This window comes from Mixophyes fleayi, chromosome 4 (genome assembly GCF_038048845.1).
Source record: "Mixophyes fleayi isolate aMixFle1 chromosome 4, aMixFle1.hap1, whole genome shotgun sequence".
In the NCBI taxonomy this organism is placed as follows: domain Eukaryota; kingdom Metazoa; phylum Chordata; class Amphibia; order Anura; family Limnodynastidae; genus Mixophyes; species Mixophyes fleayi.
This window is the reverse complement of record NC_134405.1, coordinates 6,335,854-6,354,529: the sequence shown is the minus strand read 5'-3', so window position 1 is coordinate 6,354,529 and position 18,676 is coordinate 6,335,854. Positions and strand designations below refer to the sequence as shown.

At 52.2% G+C, this 18,676-nt stretch overlaps 2 protein-coding genes across 10 annotated transcripts in view; one reads left to right on the top strand and one right to left on the bottom strand.

The window, feature by feature from the left end:
- LOC142150979 (uncharacterized) overlaps positions 1–18,676 on the top strand; it is a 536,473-nt gene that overhangs the window by 479,181 nt on the left and 38,616 nt on the right. The gene's annotated exons all lie outside the window — the stretch shown is intronic.
- The window catches only part of LOC142150986 (uncharacterized), a 38,805-nt gene that overhangs the window by 17,334 nt on the left and 2,795 nt on the right, over positions 1–18,676 (bottom strand). For 2 of the 3 annotated variants that reach the window (XM_075206223.1, XM_075206224.1), the window contains 2 exons: positions 9,514–9,586; positions 5,567–5,723 (listed from right to left, as the gene is read on the bottom strand). In XM_075206223.1, the coding sequence (XP_075062324.1) occupies positions 5,567–5,635 (69 nt within the window). In that variant the 5' untranslated portion in view covers positions 5,636–5,723; positions 9,514–9,586. The remainder of the gene's footprint in view (positions 1–5,566; positions 5,724–9,513; positions 9,587–18,676) is intronic. The other variant, XM_075206225.1, reaches the window with a different exon arrangement.

The window sequence follows — 18,676 nt, the reverse complement described above, 5'->3', positions numbered from 1 at the left end:
CTGAGAGACTTCTAAATGATGAGAAATCTTATATTAAATTACAGAATGATCCGACCAGCGACTACATATCTATTTTGAGAGATACACTATTAAAAAGGTCTACGTAAACATATACTTATGAAATATGAATACCAGTTCCTTCTTGTTTTGAACCCTACTATCCCCATTTTTTATTATCTCCCCAAAATTCATAAAACTTTGAATAAACACCCCGGGAGACCTATTGTTGCGGGAATTGACTCTCTTATGTCTCATTCATCTAAATATATTAATATATTCCTCAGTAAATATGTAACAAAACTAGAGTCTTATCTAAAAGACACCACCAGTGTGCTGCATATTCTTAAAGATTTTAATTGGAATCCCAATTATACTTGGCTCACCATTGACGTGCAATCTCTCTACACAGCAATAGAACACACTAAAGGCATTAGTGCTTGCCGAGAATTTTTAGACCCACACCTGGAATTGTCTTTGGAACATAAGGATTTTATTTGTGATTTGATTCATTTTATTCTCACCCACAATTATTTAAAATTTTTAGATACCTTTTATCTACAGGTGTGCGGAACCGCTATGGGTACAATTTTTGCACCGAGTTTCGCTAATCTTTTAATGGGAAGCTGGGAACAAATGCATATTTTTAACCCTAACCCATTTTCCAAACATATAAAAATCTATAAAAGGTACATAGATGACATCCTTATGGTATGGGAAGGTGATGATGAATCTATAAACTCATTTTTAACGTACATTGATAGTAATGACTACAATCTTAAATTCACCGCTAATCGTGGCAAGGATAGGATCGAATTCCTGGATCTAGTGCTAATAGGCTCTGACATTAAGGTCGAATTCCAGAATTTTATTAAGACAGTTGACACAAATAGTTATCTACATTTTAAAAGTGGCCATGTTAAGAAATGGAAGTCAAATATTCCCTTTTCACAATTCTCAAGAGTTAAAAGGAATTGCAGTAACGAATCACAATGCGAAGAACAGCTTTCCTTGTATGCACAACGCTTTTTAGACAGAGGCTATCCAGAACAGCTTATCTCAGAAGCCCTAGCCAAAACTGAAAGACTAACAAGGTCAGAACTAATGACGTATAAGAATAGGGATACCAAGACAGGTTATGTCCCTTTCATTACGAACTACAATGCATGTGAACATAGGATCAGGTCCACATTAGCTAAACACTGGGACATTTTAAGGATGGATCCCATTTTAGTGAACATTCTACCCACAAAACCTGATATAGTCTTTTGCAAAAGTAGGAATCTGAAGGATACTCTGGCTCCCAGCATGATACCCGAAAGGAACCTAAATGTTAGGCAAACCTTTTTGGAAATTAAAGGTTTCAATAAGTGCAATCACTGCAATATATGCAAGTTTACTAACTCCGACAGAAAGGTATTTTATAATTACAATAACAGTGTGAAATACAACATCAAACAATTTATGAATTGCCAGACAACCTCCGTTATCTACTTACTTGAGTCCTAAAGTACATAGGCAAAACCAAAAGACCATTGAAAATACGCATACAAGAGCATATTCGCAATATTAAAAATAAGATTGAATCACACTATGTCTCTAGACACTTCAATAGTGTACATAACTCTGACCCCAACCACCTAACGTTTAAAGGAATAGAAAATGTCAGTCTGGGTGCAAGAGGCGGTGATATTCAGATTAAACTGTCTAGACGGGGGATGTTTTGGATATTCCAACTTAACACTTTGGCCCCGGCCGGTCTCAATGAAGGATATGAGATTGCACCGTTTTTATGATCTTATGCACATAGCGGTGTATTATGATGTTACCTTTTTATGTTGCCTCTTTGATTATTTTACATTGAATATTTTATATTGATGCTTTTTATGCTTCTCATGTATTTTATGGTATGTTTTTTATGTGCTATATAGGTTTCTATTTGGGCTTGAGACATCCCTCATTTTATGTATTGTTTATTATTAACAATCTGCTATTTATGTACATGTTCAGGATATACCTGTAGTTTTATACCTCTTTATGTCGGCTAAACACTAAAAACAGTTATTACTTTCATCATGATCCAACTGTTTTAATAAGCATATGTTTTTCAACGTTACAATGTTATATTGAAGTAACTGGCAAACTATACAACACTGCTTAATATTAAGAGAATATTCTTCCCTTTTACCCTTAATCAAAATGGCCCCCATAATGAATTACTATTTACACACTCAACTTATGGGTAGTTTTGCCCAAAAACAAGATGGCCACCGGCTAAAATCGCTGTATAAAACACTATACACACCTTCTCTGGTGCTAATCACCAGTTTCTCCATGTCCCCATGTACCTATTGCAACTCTCCCTTGACAAAGAAAGGGATTGTTGACCTAGATACCAGCATAGCAATCGCGGCTAGGCCGCGCATGCGCAGTAGCGATCGCGCAATGCGCATAATGGCCGCCGCCATATACAAATACACTCCTATGATGATAGGAAGTGTTTTCAGTCCTCCTGAAGAAGTCATTAGACGAAAGGCGTTGAGGCCTATTCCACTGACTGTATCTACCTGTCCTAAATTGTTAGATAATCCAGATACACTCAGTTTTTTGTATGGAAACTGTGGGAAGTTCCTGTGTATACCTGAGGGGCCGGCTACAGTAACCAGTGTAACCTGTATAACAGATAAGCTTATTTTTGATTGATTTATTGTGAGTGCACATTTTATATGTACCTTGAATTAAATACCTGCTATTTGAAATACTACACCATATGGCACATTATCTTGTTTCCCCATATCTGATGAGTGGAGGAGAGCTTTTGTGAGTGGTGTATGACTGAGAAGCAGATATACAGATGTGCTGATTCTGCGGTTACTCGGAGAAATATCGTGACACCTGTGAATCTGGGTTTACTATATTGGAAGCAGTTATGCAGCTAAACGTTTCCTGCTTCTGAATAAGAACATTTTATGCAGATAAGCAATTTATTTATTCCCTGGTGTATGTATGGTGATGGGCTATCACAAGTATACACTAGTCCTCTGATTGTTCTGTTTTTCTGTCTTTTGCATATTTACAAGACTGAACTTTATAATCTTGAGACACTGTCCTGCTATGACTTATATTATCCACTGAACTTTGGGCTTGTTATCCAATATTATCACACCCTGAGCGCCGATTCCTGCACTATATCTATCTATCTATATCTATATATTATATATATATATATACACACACACAACAAGGAACCTCATTAAGTAGTTAATCCCCAGTGGGTACTTAGCTGCTGAGGACCCAAGGTTTGTATGAGGATGAAGAGGGAAGGAGTCAGCCGCTGTAATTTAATAGCTGATGTCCCCCTCTTCTGTGAGGGGAGCAGTAAACTGTGCACCTCTCATTTAGGTATTGTGGGGGGAGCTTCTCTGCTCTCACTCCCCGCACTGTTTTCTCTCTCATTTTTTTGGCTGATGAGATCCAAGTTCCCCCCTCCGCCTCAGTGGGGGACCTGGTATCTCCTTGTAATTGCGGCTCATTGATCAGGGCACAACGCTCTATGCCTGAGGCAGCGCGGACCTGTCAAGAGAAATCAGTGTCAGCCTCGTCAACGCGCGGCTGTCACTGCCTCTAACTGAAGATATCTTCCAGCGTAACTGAAATGAACGGAGCGGTACTCCATTTAATCCTGTGGGTGTAAGTGCTGCTTACAGCACTTACCCTGTCCTAAGTAAAAATAAACAATAATAAGAATAAATAAAAGAAAATCTATTTAAACTAACAGCAAGTACTGCAGAGCAGTACTGAGAACAGCCCAACTCCTTGGGCACTTAAATAACACTGATGAGCATCAGGGGTTGCAGAGGGGAGGAGCTTCTGTCAACAGTTACATTAACAGTTTAACTATTTAAGTGCCAACTCCATGTGCCCTCATACAACCCCATGGTAGCAGAGTCCCCCAGATTGGATGAAAGAGAAAACCAACATACTGCGGCCAATTCAATATATCCAACATCTGTGAAGATTGTGGGACTGATACTTCTATCTGAGACCGTCTACCTGCTGCTAATTTACAGCTGTTCAGGTGAGATGACTGAGGCAGAGCATAAAGTACCAAAGTGAGAATGGACACCATGCTGTGAGCCAGAGAGGAGAGGCTCATGGGAAGGAAAACTATAAAATAAAAACACACCAAAGAATTATTCATTATTATTAACCCTTATTTATAAGGCGCCACAAGGTTTCCATAGCGCCGCACATATTACAAACAGTAGACCTTACAGGGTTAACAGCACCTCTCCAGTCATGTCCCTGTTTTATTTATAGCAGTAAGAATGATGTCACTGTGACATTCCCAGAATCCCTCACCTCTCCAGTCATGTCCCTGTTTTATTTATAGCAGTAAGAATGTTGTCACTGCGACATTCCCAGAATCCCTCACCTCTCCAGTCATGTCACTGTTTTATTTATATCAGTAAGAATGATGTCGCTGTGACATTCCCAGAATCCCTCACCTCTCCAGTCATGTCCGTTTTATTTATAGCAGTAAGAATGATGTCACTGTGACATTCCCAGAATCCCTCACCTCTCCAGTCATGTCCGTTTTATTTATAGCAGTAAGAATGATGTCACTGTGACATTCCCAGAATCCCTCACCTCTCCAGTCATGTCCCTGTTTTATTTATAGCAGTAAGAATGATGTCACTGTGTGTGAAGATACCGGGTATATCTGGCCCAGTGCTACCCAGTACCTTCTAGGATTCGTATGGTCACTCAGGCAAAATGCAGTTATAAAAATACAACAGTATATTTATTGTCATACAAATCACACTAGAATATTATGTACACACAGTAAATAAATGCCAGGCAGATTTACCACATCATCTGTCCCTCACCCCAATAACTTAAGGAGATATAGTCACCTGCTGTCCAGACTTCATGACCCATGGATCCCTCTCAGCTGCATATATAGACTCGAGTTAGAAAACGACAATTCAAAACTCCATCTTGCACCTTCCTGAATGAAGTCCAAGCATGAACACCCTTCCCCCCTGGAGTTGTTCCTTAAATATCGCAGGTCTAATTTCCACAGTCTTTTCCCTCCCTGGGCAAACCCCTGTGTCTATTCTACTTAACCATTGGTCAGTGCTGGACTACGTGTGGGGGGGTTTGGAAAGGGGAGTGAAGATGAGCTGTCCTTCAGAGAACCTCCCCTGTTAGATAGCCTCTCTCTGGACTAGCCTGGTGAGAACAATGGACACTAATTAGTTTTTCTACTCCAGCACTTGGCAACCTGATCCCTACCCACAATCCCCCTGGCTTCGGCTTAAGGACAATGAATAGCAACCTTACTTCAAGTTATCAATATGCAATAAACAATATACATATGTACACTGTATTACAATGTCACCTTAGCCACATGTTATTGGACAATGCAGTTGTAGTCTGGTGAGCTGGGGAACAAACAGCATGGGCTATAAAAAGTACTATAATCCACATTATGTGAGAAATGAGACATGCTCACAGGGTTATCAAACTCATTTCGTCACACTGTGACATTCCCAGAATCCCTCACCTCTCCAGTCAGCAGGTAGATGATCTCCAGGGTGAGATTTAATATCCTCTCACTCCTGTCCTTGTCCATCCTCAGGGAATCAGTGATTTACACAGATCGGGTTTCACCTTCAGTTGACTTCTAGTAAAAGATTCTCTGGTTCCTCACAGCTCACTGTCTAGGAATAAATATAATAATTATTATAAACATCATAGGAGGAGACGTGTAAGATATTGAAATATGAAACATTGAGGGACTCATGGAGAGCTGGATGTAAGAGCATTTTCTTAAAATACGTATTTCTATATTCATGTACACAAGAAATGTGTAAAACTAAGTCCCTATGTAGACTGAGACACATCTAACACTTACTCCTCTATATGCTTAGAGAGGCTGAACAGGGGGGGGGGGGGGCAGTAAGTGTAGGACAAGTACAGTAATGTAGTGTCACATAATGTGTGTAACATGTAGAGGTGGAAACACCAGCAGATCAGCCAGTGTGGAGACACATCTGTTGTGGGTGCTGGACCCTGCTGCATGATATGTCCTGATGATGGACCTCGCTATAATTTAGGACTTCCAGTGGGCGGGGCATCTGAGACGGCTGCTTTTTACAACAGCTCCATGTTTGTACTGATAATCTGCACCATCCAACATGAGTCTCACAATGTTACATCACTGCTTGGTGACTTCCTCAGGGAATGAGTCTCATTCAAGGACCTACACTTCAGGAGGGAAGACAGAGCGACTTTACAGCTTAACTAGGGATCGGAGTTCACATGAGAACGGGAGCTGCAGCCCCCTGTGACGGACATGTAAGTTCACCAACAACAAGGTATCAACACAAAGTGTGTTCATCACATTGTGACTAACTTCAGAGATAAACAGTAAACGTACATCAGAGACTTGTCCATAATCTTTAAGTAGACTAACCCATGATCATTGCAGATACTTATACTGAACGTAACATCTTATTCTTATGTACTGTGGCTGCATCATCTGTTTCAGGAGCTTGGCTGTTGTGTTATGTAACTGATCTTATATATAAAACCTGAACACATTATAAAGACCTTATACTGTTGTTTACACGTCATTATAAACTGACCGTTCTGTGAGGCACAGTGGTATAACGTTGTCACCCCAATGGGACACACAACCTGTTGGTTTTATCTACCTAGCACTGTCCTGCAGATTATATTGACAACAAAGCCACAAATAGGGCTCTATTTTCCAATATAACCACCATACAAACCAAGTGTATAAGAATCCAGGATAACCGACACACACTAACCCTAGATACAAGGTACAGGAGGAGCAATCGTAGCACTGAGTACCATCCTGTCACAGAGACTCCAAAGCCTACACCACCCTACTGACACAACATAACATCAAATACCGGATGTACACACCCTCAATTATAATTGTGGGACTGTGCATATGGTTTATGGGATACAGTGTGGATAATGTAAACAGGAATGTGGCTGGATCACTTATAAATAACTTATTGTATCAATAGATTGAAATTATTAGCGCAGTGCACTAATTTATTTCATTGCAAATGTACTGATTTTTATTATATTTTGTGCACTTTGGTATAGGAAATGTATTTATTTCTGAGGCATATGCATATGCCAGGGGGAGTAAATGTGTATTTTGGGAATGTCTGAAGGCAGGTAATCTTATATTAATTAGACCTGTTCATCTCAGAAGTAACAGGGCAGGGGGTCGTTACCTGTGTGCATGTTTTGTTAGAGAGACAGGAAGCCTCCTAACAGTACAGACAGGACATCTGAGGAAATCAAGTTGGTGTGAAAGGTAAACTGTGTTAGATGCAAGATTAGATTATATCCTGATGTTAATTTATTGAATGTGATCTATCAGACATGACGGAGCCATCTAGGATCAGGAGCGGTGTTACCCCCTGCTAAGGTGTATCAGAACGTGTATAAAAATTAGGGATGTGCACCGGGCACTTTTCGCGTTTTGGGCTCTGATTACCTTCAGGTTTTGGGTTCTAATGGGTTTTGCCAAAACACCCCCCCCTCAAGGTTTTGGGTTCTGATTTTTTTTTTTAAAAAGCATAAAAACGGCTAAATTCCAGATTTTTTTTCTTAACCTCTACGCTATTATTAACCTCAATAACATTCATTTCCACTTATTTCCAGTCTATTCTAAACACCTCACAATATGGTTTTTAAGCCAAAAGGTTGCACCGAGGTAGCTAGATGACTAAGCTAAGCGACACAAGTGGGCGGCACAAACACGTGGCCCATCTAGGAGTGGCACTGCAATGGCAGACGGGATGGCAGTTTGAAAAACTAGGCCCCAAAGAGCACATCATGCCAAAAAAAGAGGTGCAAGATGGAACTGTCCTTGGGCCCTCCCACCCACCCTTGTTGGGGATGGCCACGTTGATGGCATTTCATCGTCTCTGTCATGACTAGTGGCAGCAGCTTCAGCATTAGGAGGAAGTGGTTCTTGATCTTTCCCTACTTTATCCTCCAACTTTTTGTTCTCCATTATATGCAGCACAAGAGAGCGTACCCCTAAACCACACACACTCGGCAAAGCCTTTAAAAATTATATGCGGCACAGGAGAGTACCACTGTACTGGAGTTATACGGCAGTACCACTGGACTTATACTGCAGGATCAGTATGGCAAAATATTAGGTTTATTTGAAGTCTAGTATCTATTGGAAATCACATCGGTTTGTTCCAATTCATTTTAAGAGCATTTACTAAATAGATTTACCATTTTTAACATACATTTCACTGGATGGAAGTGTACTATATTTATGTCATGTTGTAAAACCTGGCCAAGGGTTTCAGAACTATTGCAAACAATGCAGTTGACAGTGAGCCTTGATGACTATCTTGTTCCATGAGAAAAGTCGAGTTTTGGCTTCTTACCCTAGCTCTGGGTAAAGAGGCTGATACAGAGTTGGCTGCAAAATGAGCATAATTTACTTTAAAAAGCACACGGAAATGTTGCATATTGTTCCAATATATCAAGCCAAACACTTCTTGAGAATGCATCTGCACCATCAGCATATATGTATTGTATGGCTGCCACTGAACATAACCGAGGAAATGATTACATTATGGATCATGGTTAGTTCTTACCGTATATGGTGAGCTGAACCTTTTTTGTTTCAATGGTGGTAACATTTTGAAGTTGAGCAATCATTGTGTACTCCCCCTGATCAGCCTGTCTGATAGCGTCCAGTCTCAGGCTTCCATTCATAAACAATTCACATCTTCCCATAAACGAATCCGGATCTCGCGAGATCCGACGGCGGGATTATGAGGTTTTGCCTCGTTTTGAGTTTTGCGATCGGCGGGAATACCCGAACAGTGCTCGGATCGGCACTGTTCGGGGGTGTTCTGATTGCTAAAATCCGAGCCCGCTCATCCCTACTAAAAATGGCCCTGTTTGACCATGTAATATATCAGTATCATAGCATCTGTACTTCTGGAAAGATCGCTAGTACCACAGACTGGCTTATGCAACTGTCCTTATTGGGACACTTGAGCTAATAAACATCATTTGCTTCAAGATCCTGCTTTGACAACTTCTTCCCTGCTGTAATTCATGTGACCTGCAGATTAGACGCAAATCTAATCCGTTATCCGGCTGTTCTGAGGTTTAGACCCAACATTCAGTACCAACGCTTTCCCAGCTACCAGCATCTCTGGCCAGTGTGATAGACCAGAGATGCCGGACTGGGACATGAAGGGTAGGGACCCACCAGAAGGGGTGTGGATAGCCGTCTGAGTGTGAGACTAGAGGGCCAGCCCACAGAGGACATGACTAGTGCCATATTGTAGCATATAAGAATGGAGTGTACATAAAAAGTGCACAGTCTGGGCCCCAGCTCCTAGATCGGAACAAAGGGGAACAGACACCCAAAATCAGGACTGTTCCACCAGAATCAGAACAGTTGGCAGCTATCCTGCTCTCTCCTACCTGTTCTTTCAGCTTTCACTTCCTGGTGTCTTAACCCAGTAGTTGCTTTTCTAGATCCTGGAATGTTGGGCTCCTTATTGAGAAAAAAGGATAGGTACAAGAAATATGAAAAGCCGAGCCATGAGTGATTCTATATAAGTTACTATTTGGAAAAGAGATAAAGCATGTATGTAACTAAATCATGTATTCTTATGTTAAATTTAAAATATGTATAAACCAACAACAGCGTGAGCGGCGCACAGGGGGAGAACCACAGGCAGAGTGAGCGGCTCACAGGGGGAGAACCACAGCATCGTGAGCGGCGTACAGAGGGAGAACCACAGGCAGCGTGAGCGGGGTACAGAGGGAGAACCACAGGCAGCGTGAGCGGGGTACAGAGGGAGAACCACAGGCAGCGTGAGCGGGGTACAGAGGGAGAACCACAGGCAGCGTGAGCGGGGTACAGAGGGAGAACCACAGGCAGCGTGAGCGGGGTACAGAGGGAGAACCACAGGCAGCGTTAGCGGCGTACAGAGGGAGAACCACAGGCAGCGTGAGCGGCGTACAGAGGGAGAACCACAGGCAGCGTGAGCGGCGGACAGAGGGAGAACCACAGGCGGCGTGAGCGGCGGACAGAGGGAGAACCACAGGCGGCGTGAGCGGCGTACAGAGGGAGAACCACAGGCGGCGTGAGCGGCGTACCGGGGGAGAACCACAGGCGGCGTGAGCGGCGTACAGAGGGAGAACCACAGGCGGCGTGAGCGGCGTACCGGGGGAGAACCACAGGCGGCGTGAGCGGCGTACAGAGGGAGAACCACAGGCGGCGTGAGCGGCGTACAGAGGGAGAACCACAGGCGGCGTGAGCGGGGTACAGAGGGAGAATCACAGGCCGCGTGAGCGGGGTAAAGTGGGAGAACCACAGGCAGCGTGAGCGGGGTACAGAGGGAGAACCACAGGCAGCGTGAGCGGGGTACAGAGGGAGAACCACAGGCAGCGTGAGCGGCGTACAGAGGGAGAACCACAGGCAGCGTGAGCGGCGTACAGAGGGAGAACCACAGGCAGCGTGAGCGGCGTACAGAGGGAGAACCACAGGCAGCGTGAGCGGCGTACAGAGGGAGAACCACAGGCAGCGTGAGCGGGGTACAGGGGGAGAACCACAGGCAGCGTGAGCGGGGTACAGAGGGAGAACCACAGGCAGCGTGAGCGGGGTACAGAGGGAGAACCACAGGCAGCGTGAGCGGGGTACAGAGGGAGAACCACAGGCAGCGTGAGCGGGGTACAGAGGGAGAACCACAGGCAGCGTGAGCGGGGTACAGAGGGAGAACCACAGGCAGCGTGAGCGGGGTACAGAGGGAGAACCACAGGCAGCGTGAGCGGGGTACAGAGGGAGAACCACAGGCAGCGTGAGCGGGGTACAGAGGGAGAACCACAGGCAGCGTGAGCGGGGTACAGAGGGAGAACCACAGGCAGCGTGAACGTTGTCCAGAGGGAGAACCACAGGCAGCGTGAGCGGGGTACAGAGGGAGAACCACAGGCAGCGTGAGCGGGGTACAGAGGGAGAACCACAGGCAGCGTGAGCGGGGTACAGAGGGAGAACCACAGGCAGCGTGAACGTTGTCCAGAGGGAGAACCACAGGCAGCGTGAGCTGTGTACAGAGGGAGAACCACGGGCAGCGTGAGCGGGGTACAGAGGGAGAACCACAGGCAGCGTGAGCTGTGTACAGAGTGAGAACCACAGGCCGCGTGAGCGGTGTACAGAGAGAGAACCACAGGCCGCGTGAGCGGGGTACAGAGGGAGAACCACAGGCAGCGTGAGCGGGGTACAGAGGGAGAACCACAGGCAGCGTGAGCGGGGTACAGAGGGAGAACCACCGGCAGCGTGAGCGGCGTACAGAGGGAGAACCACAGGCAGCGTGAGCGGCGTACAGAGGGAGAACCACAGGCAGCGTGAGCGGGGTACAGAGGGAGAACCACAGGCAGCGTGAGCGGCTCACAGGGGGAGAACCACAGGCAGCGTGAGCGGGGTACAGAGGGAGAACCACAGGCAGCGTGAGCGGGGTACAGAGGGAGAACCACAGGCAGCGTGAGCGGGGTACAGAGGGAGAACCACAGGCAGCGTGAGCGGGGTACAGAGGGAGAACCACAGGCCGCGTGAGCGGGGTACAGAGGGAGAACCACAGGCAGCGTGAGCGGGGTACAGGGGGGAGAACCACAGGCAGCGTGAGCGGGGTACAGAGGGAGAACCACAGGCAGCGTGAGCGGGGTACAGAGGGAGAACCACAGGCAGCGTGAGCGGGGTACAGAGGGAGAACCACAGGCCGCGTGAGCGGGGTACAGAGGGAGAACCACAGGCAGCGTGAGCGGGGTACAGAGGGAGAACCACAGGCAGCGTGAGCGGGGTACAGAGGGAGAACCACAGGCAGCGTGAGCGGCGTACAGAGGGAGAACCACAGGCAGCGTGAGCGGGGTACAGAGGGAGAACCACAGGCAGCGTGAGCGGGGTACAGAGGGAGAACCACAGGCAGCGTGAGCGGTGTACAGAGGGAGAACCACAGGCAGCGTGAGCGGGGTACAGAGGGAGAACCACAGGCAGCGTGAGCGGGGTACAGAGGGAGAACCACAGGCAGCGTGAGCGGGGTACAGAGGGAGAACCACAGGCAGCGTGAGCGGAGTACAGAGGGAGAACCACAGGCAGCGTGAGCGGGGTACAGAGGGAGAACCACAGGCAGCGTGAGCGGCTCACAGGGGGAGAACCACAGGCAGCGTGAGCGGGGTACAGAGGGAGAACCACGGGCAGCGTGAGCGGGGTACAGAGGGAGAACCACAGGCAGCGTGAGCGGGGTACAGAGGGGGAACCACAGGCAGCGTGAGCGGGGTACAGAGGGAGAACCACAGGCAGCGTGAGCGGTGTACAGAGGGAGAACCACAGGCAGCGTGAGCGGGGTACAGAGGGAGAACCACAGGCAGCGTGAGCGGTGTACAGAGGGAGAACCACAGGCAGCGTGAGCGGGGTACAGAGGGAGAACCACAGGCAGCGTGAGCGGCTCACAGGGGGAGAACCACAGGCAGCGTGAGCGGGGTACAGAGGGAGAACCACGGGCAGCGTGAGCGGGGTACAGAGGGAGAACCACAGGCAGCGTGAGCGGTGTACAGAGGGAGAACCACAGGCAGCGTGAGCGGGGTACAGAGGGAGAACCACAGGCAGCGTGAGCGGTGTACAGAGGGAGAACCACAGGCAGCGTGAGCGGGGTACAGAGGGAGAACCACAGGCAGCGTGAGCGGGGTACAGAGGGAGAACCACAGGCAGCGTGAGCGGGGTACAGAGGGAGAACCACAGGCAGCGTGAGCGGAGTACAGAGGGAGAACCACAGGCAGCGTGAGCGGGGTACAGAGGGAGAACCACAGGCAGCGTGAGCGGCTCACAGGGGGAGAACCACGGGCAGCGTGAGCGGGGTACAGAGGGAGAACCACGGGCAGCGTGAGCGGGGTACAGAGGGAGAACCACAGGCAGCGTGAGCGGAGTACAGAGGGAGAACCACAGGCAGCGTGAGCGGTGTACAGAGGGAGAACCACAGGCAGCGTGAGCGGCTCACAGGGGGAGAACCACGGGCAGCGTGAGCGGGGTACAGAGGGAGAACCACAGGCAGCGTGAGCGGTGTACAGAGGGAGAACCACAGGCAGCGTGAGCGGGGTACAGAGGGAGAACCACAGGCAGCGTGAGCGGGGTACAGAGGGAGAACCACGGGCAGCGTGAGCGGGGTACAGAGGGAGAACCACAAGCAGCGTGAGCGGGGTACAGAGGGAGAACCACAGGCAGCGTGAGCGGCTCACAGGGGGAGAACCACAGGCAGCGTGAGCGGGGTACAGAGGGAGAACCACAGGCAGCGTGAGCGGGGTACAGAGGGAGAACCACAGGCAGCGTGAGCGGGGTACAGAGGGAGAACCACAGGCAGCGTGAGCGGGGTACAGAGGGAGAACCACAGGCCGCGTGAGCGGGGTACAGAGGGAGAACCACAGGCAGCGTGAGCGGGGTACAGGGGGGAGAACCACAGGCAGCGTGAGCGGGGTACAGAGGGAGAACCACAGGCAGCGTGAGCGGGGTACAGAGGGAGAACCACAGGCAGCGTGAGCGGGGTACAGAGGGAGAACCACAGGCCGCGTGAGCGGGGTACAGAGGGAGAACCACAGGCAGCGTGAGCGGGGTACAGAGGGAGAACCACAGGCAGCGTGAGCGGGGTACAGAGGGAGAACCACAGGCAGCGTGAGCGGCGTACAGAGGGAGAACCACAGGCAGCGTGAGCGGGGTACAGAGGGAGAACCACAGGCAGCGTGAGCGGGGTACAGAGGGAGAACCACAGGCAGCGTGAGCGGTGTACAGAGGGAGAACCACAGGCAGCGTGAGCGGGGTACAGAGGGAGAACCACAGGCAGCGTGAGCGGGGTACAGAGGGAGAACCACAGGCAGCGTGAGCGGGGTACAGAGGGAGAACCACAGGCAGCGTGAGCGGAGTACAGAGGGAGAACCACAGGCAGCGTGAGCGGGGTACAGAGGGAGAACCACAGGCAGCGTGAGCGGCTCACAGGGGGAGAACCACAGGCAGCGTGAGCGGGGTACAGAGGGAGAACCACAGGCAGCGTGAGCGGGGTACAGAGGGAGAACCACAGGCAGCGTGAGCGGGGTACAGAGGGGGAACCACAGGCAGCGTGAGCGGGGTACAGAGGGAGAACCACAGGCAGCGTGAGCGGTGTACAGAGGGAGAACCACAGGCAGCGTGAGCGGGGTACAGAGGGAGAACCACAGGCAGCGTGAGCGGTGTACAGAGGGAGAACCACAGGCAGCGTGAGCGGGGTACAGAGGGAGAACCACAGGCAGCGTGAGCGGCTCACAGGGGGAGAACCACGGGCAGCGTGAGCGGGGTACAGAGGGAGAACCACGGCAGCGTGAGCGGGGTACAGAGGGAGAACCACAGGCAGCGTGAGCGGTGTACAGAGGGAGAACCACAGGCAGCGTGAGCGGGGTACAGAGGGAGAACCACAGGCAGCGTGAGCGGTGTACAGAGGGAGAACCACAGGCGCGTGAGCGGGGTACAGAGGGAGAACCACAGGCAGCGTGAGCGGGGTACAGAGGGAGAACCACAGGCAGCGTGAGCGGGGTACAGAGGGAGAACCACAGGCAGCGTGAGCGGAGTACAGAGGGAGAACCACAGGCAGCGTGAGCGGGGTACAGAGGGAGAACCACAGGCAGCGTGAGCGGCTCACAGGGGGAGAACCACAGGCAGCGTGAGCGGGGTACAGAGGGAGAACCACGGGCAGCGTGAGCGGGGTACAGAGGGAGAACCACGGGCAGCGTGAGCGGAGTACAGAGGGAGAACCACAGGCAGCGTGAGCGGGGTACAGAGGGAGAACCACAGGCAGCGTGAGCGGCTCACAGGGGGAGAACCACAGGCAGCGTGAGCGGGGTACAGAGGGAGAACCACGGGCAGCGTGAGCGGGGTACAGAGGGAGAACCACAGGCAGCGTGAGCGGTGTACAGAGGGAGAACCACAGGCAGCGTGAGCGGGGTACAGAGGGAGAACCACAGGCAGCGTGAGCGGGGTACAGAGGGAGAACCACAGGCAGCGTGAGCGGGGTACAGAGGGAGAACCACAAGCAGCGTGAGCGGGGTACAGAGGGAGAACCACAGGCAGCGTGAGCGGGGTACAGGGGGAGAACCACAGGCAGCGTGAGCGGGGTACAGGGGGAGAACCACAGGCAGCGTGAGCGGCGTACAGAGGGAGAACCACAGGCAGCGTGAGCGGGGTACAGAGGGAGAACCACAGGCAGCGTGAGCGGGGTACAGAGGGAGAACCACAGGCAGCGTGAGCGGTGTACAGAGGGAGAACCACAGGCAGCGTGAGCGGTGTACAGAGGGAGAACCACAGGCAGCGTGAGCGGGGTACAGAGGGAGAACCACAGGCAGCGTGAGCGGGGTACAGAGGGAGAACCACAGGCAGCGTGAGCGGGGTACAGAGGGAGAACCACAGGCAGCGTGAGCGGGGTACAGAGGGAGAACCACAGGCAGCGTGAGCGGGGTACAGAGGGAGAACCACAGGCAGCGTGAGCGGCGTACAGAGGGAGAACCACAGGCAGGGTGAGCGGCGTACAGAGGGAGAACCACAGGCAGCGTGAGCGGGGTACAGAGGGAGAACCACAGGCAGCGTGAGCGGGGTACAGAGGGAGAACCACAGGCAGCGTGAGCGGGGTACAGAGGGAGAACCACAGGCAGCGTGAGCGGGGTACAGAGGGAGAACCACAGGCAGCGTGAGCGGTGTACAGAGGGAGAACCACAGGCAGCGTGAGCGGGGTACAGAGGGAGAACCACAGGCAGCGTGAGCGGGGTACAGAGGGAGAACCACCGGCAGCGTGAGCGGGGTACAGGGGGAGAACCACCGGCAGCGTGAGCGGGGTACAGGGGGAGAACCACAGGCCGCGTGAGCGGCGTACAGAGGGGAGAACCACAGGCAGCGTGAGCGGCGTACAGAGGGAGAAGCACAGGCAGCGTGAGCGGGGTACAGAGGGACAACCAAAGGCAGCGTGAGCGGGGTACAGAGGGAGAACCACAGGCAGCGTGAGCGGCGTACAGAGGGAGAAGCACAGGCAGCGTGAGCGGGGTACAGAGGGAGAACCAAAGGCAGCGTGAGCGGGGTACAGAGGGAGAACCACAGGCAGCGTGAGCGGGGTAAAGAGGGAGAACCACAGGCAGCGTGAGCGGCGTACAGAGGGAGAACCACAGGCAGCGTGAGCGGGGTAAAGAGGGAGAACCACAGGCAGCGTGAGCGGGGTATAGAGGGAGAACCACAGGCAGCGTGAGCGGCGTACAGAGGGAGAACCACAGGCAGCGTGAGCGGGGTACAGAGGGAGAACCACAGGCAGCGTGAGCGGCGTACAGAGGGAGAACCACAGGCAGCGTGAGCGGGGTACAGAGGGAGAACCACAGGCAGCGTGAGCGGGGTACAGAGGGAGAACCACAGGCAGCGTGAGCTGTGTACAGAGGGAGAACCACAGGCAGCGTGAGCGGGGTACAGAGAGAGAACCACAGGCAGCGTGAGCGGGGTACAGAGGGAGAACCACAGGCAGCGTGAGCGGGGTACAGAGGGAGAACCACAGGCAGCGTGAGCGGGGTACAGAGGGAGAACCACAGGCAGCGTGAGCGGCGTACAGAGGGAGAACCACAGGCAGCGTGAGCGGCGTACAGAGGGAGAACCACAGGCAGCGTGAGCGGCGTACAGAGGGAGAACCACAGGCAGCGTGAGCGGGGTACAGAGGGAGAACCACAGGCAGCGTGAGCGGCGTACAGAGGGAGAACCACAGGCAGCGTGAGCGGGGTACAGAGGGAGAACCACAGGCATCGTGAGCGGGGTACAGAGGGAGAACCACAAGCAGCGTGAGCGGCGTACAGAGGGAGAACCACAGGCAGCGTGAGCGGGGTACAGAGGGAGAACCACAGGCAGCGTGAGCGGCGTACAGAGGGAGAACCACAGGCAGCGTGAGCGGGGTACAGAGGGAGAACCACGGGCAGCGTGAGCGGGGTACAGAGGGAGAACCACGGGCAGCGTGAGCGGCGTACAGAGGGAGAACCACGGGCAGCGTGAGCGGGGTACAGAGGGAGAACCACAGGCAGCGTGAGCGGCTCACAGGGGGAGAACCACAGGCAGCGTGAGCGGGGTACAGAGGGAGAACCACAGGCAGCGTGAGCGGGGTACAGAGGGAGAACCACAAGCAGCGTGAGCGGGGTACAGAGGGAGAACCACAGGCAGCGTGAGCGGGGTACAGAGGGAGAACCACAGGCAGCGTGAGCGGCGTACCGGGGGAGAACCACAGGCAGCGTGAGCGGGGTACAGAGGGAGAACCACAGGCAGCGTGAGCGGCGTACAGAGGGAGAACCACAGGCAGCGTGAGCGGGGTACAGAGGGAGAACCACAGGCAGCGTGAGCGGGGTACAGAGGGAGAACCACAGGCAGCGTGAGCGGGGTACAGAGGGAGAACCACAGGCAGCGTGAGCGGGGTACAGAGGGAGAACCACAGGCAGCGTGAGCGGGGTACAGAGGGAGAACCACAGGCAGCGTGAGCGGGGTACAGAGGGAGAACCACAGGCAGCGTGAGCTGTGTACAGAGGGAGAACCACAGGCAGCGTGAGCGGGGTACAGAGGGAGAACCACGGGCAGCGTGAGCGGGGTACAGAGGGAGAACCACGGGCAGCGTGAGCGGGGTACAGAGGGAGAACCACGGGCAGCGTGAGCGGGGTACAGAGGGAGAACCACGGGCAGCGTGAGCGGGGTACAGAGGGAGAACCACGGGCAGCGTGAGCGGGGTACAGAGGGAGAACCACAGGCAGCGTGAGCGGGGTACAGAGGGAGAACCACAGGCAGCGTGAGCGGGGTACAGAGGGAGAACCACAGGCAGCGTGAGCGGGGTACAGAGGGAGAACCACAGGCAGCGTGAGCGGGGTACAGAGGGAGAACCACAGGCAGCATGAGCGGCGTACAGAGGGAGAACCACAGGCAGCGTGAGCGGGGTACAGAGGGAGAACCACAGGCAGCGTGAGCGGCGTACAGAGGGAGAACCACGGGCAGCGTGAGCGGGGTACAGAGGGAGAACCACAGGCAGCGTGAGCGGGGTACAGAGAGAGAACCACAGGCAGCGTGAGCGGGGTACAGAGAGAGAACCACAGGCAGCGTGAGCGGGGTACAGAGGGAGAACCACAGGCAGCGTGAGCGGGGTACAGAGGGAGAACCACAGGCAGCGTGAGCGGGGTACAGAGGGAGAACCACAGGCAGCGTGAGCTGTGTACAGAGGGAGAACCACAGGCAGTGTGAGCGGGGTACAGAGGGAGAACCACCGGCAGCGTGAGCGGGGTACAGAGGGAGAACCACAGGCAGTGTGAGCGGGGTACAGAGGGAGAACCACCGGCAGCGTGAGCGGGGTACAGAGGGAGAACCACAGGCAGCGTGAGCGGGGTACAGAGGGAGAACCACAGGCAGCGTGAGCGGGGTACAGAGGGAGAACCACAGGCAGCGTGAGCGGGGTACAGAGGGAGAACCACAGGCAGCGTGTGCGGGGTACAGAGGGAGAACCACAGGCAGCGTGAGCGGGGTACAGAGGGAGAATCTCCATGTTCCAGAGGAAGGCTCTTGTCCATCATTCTC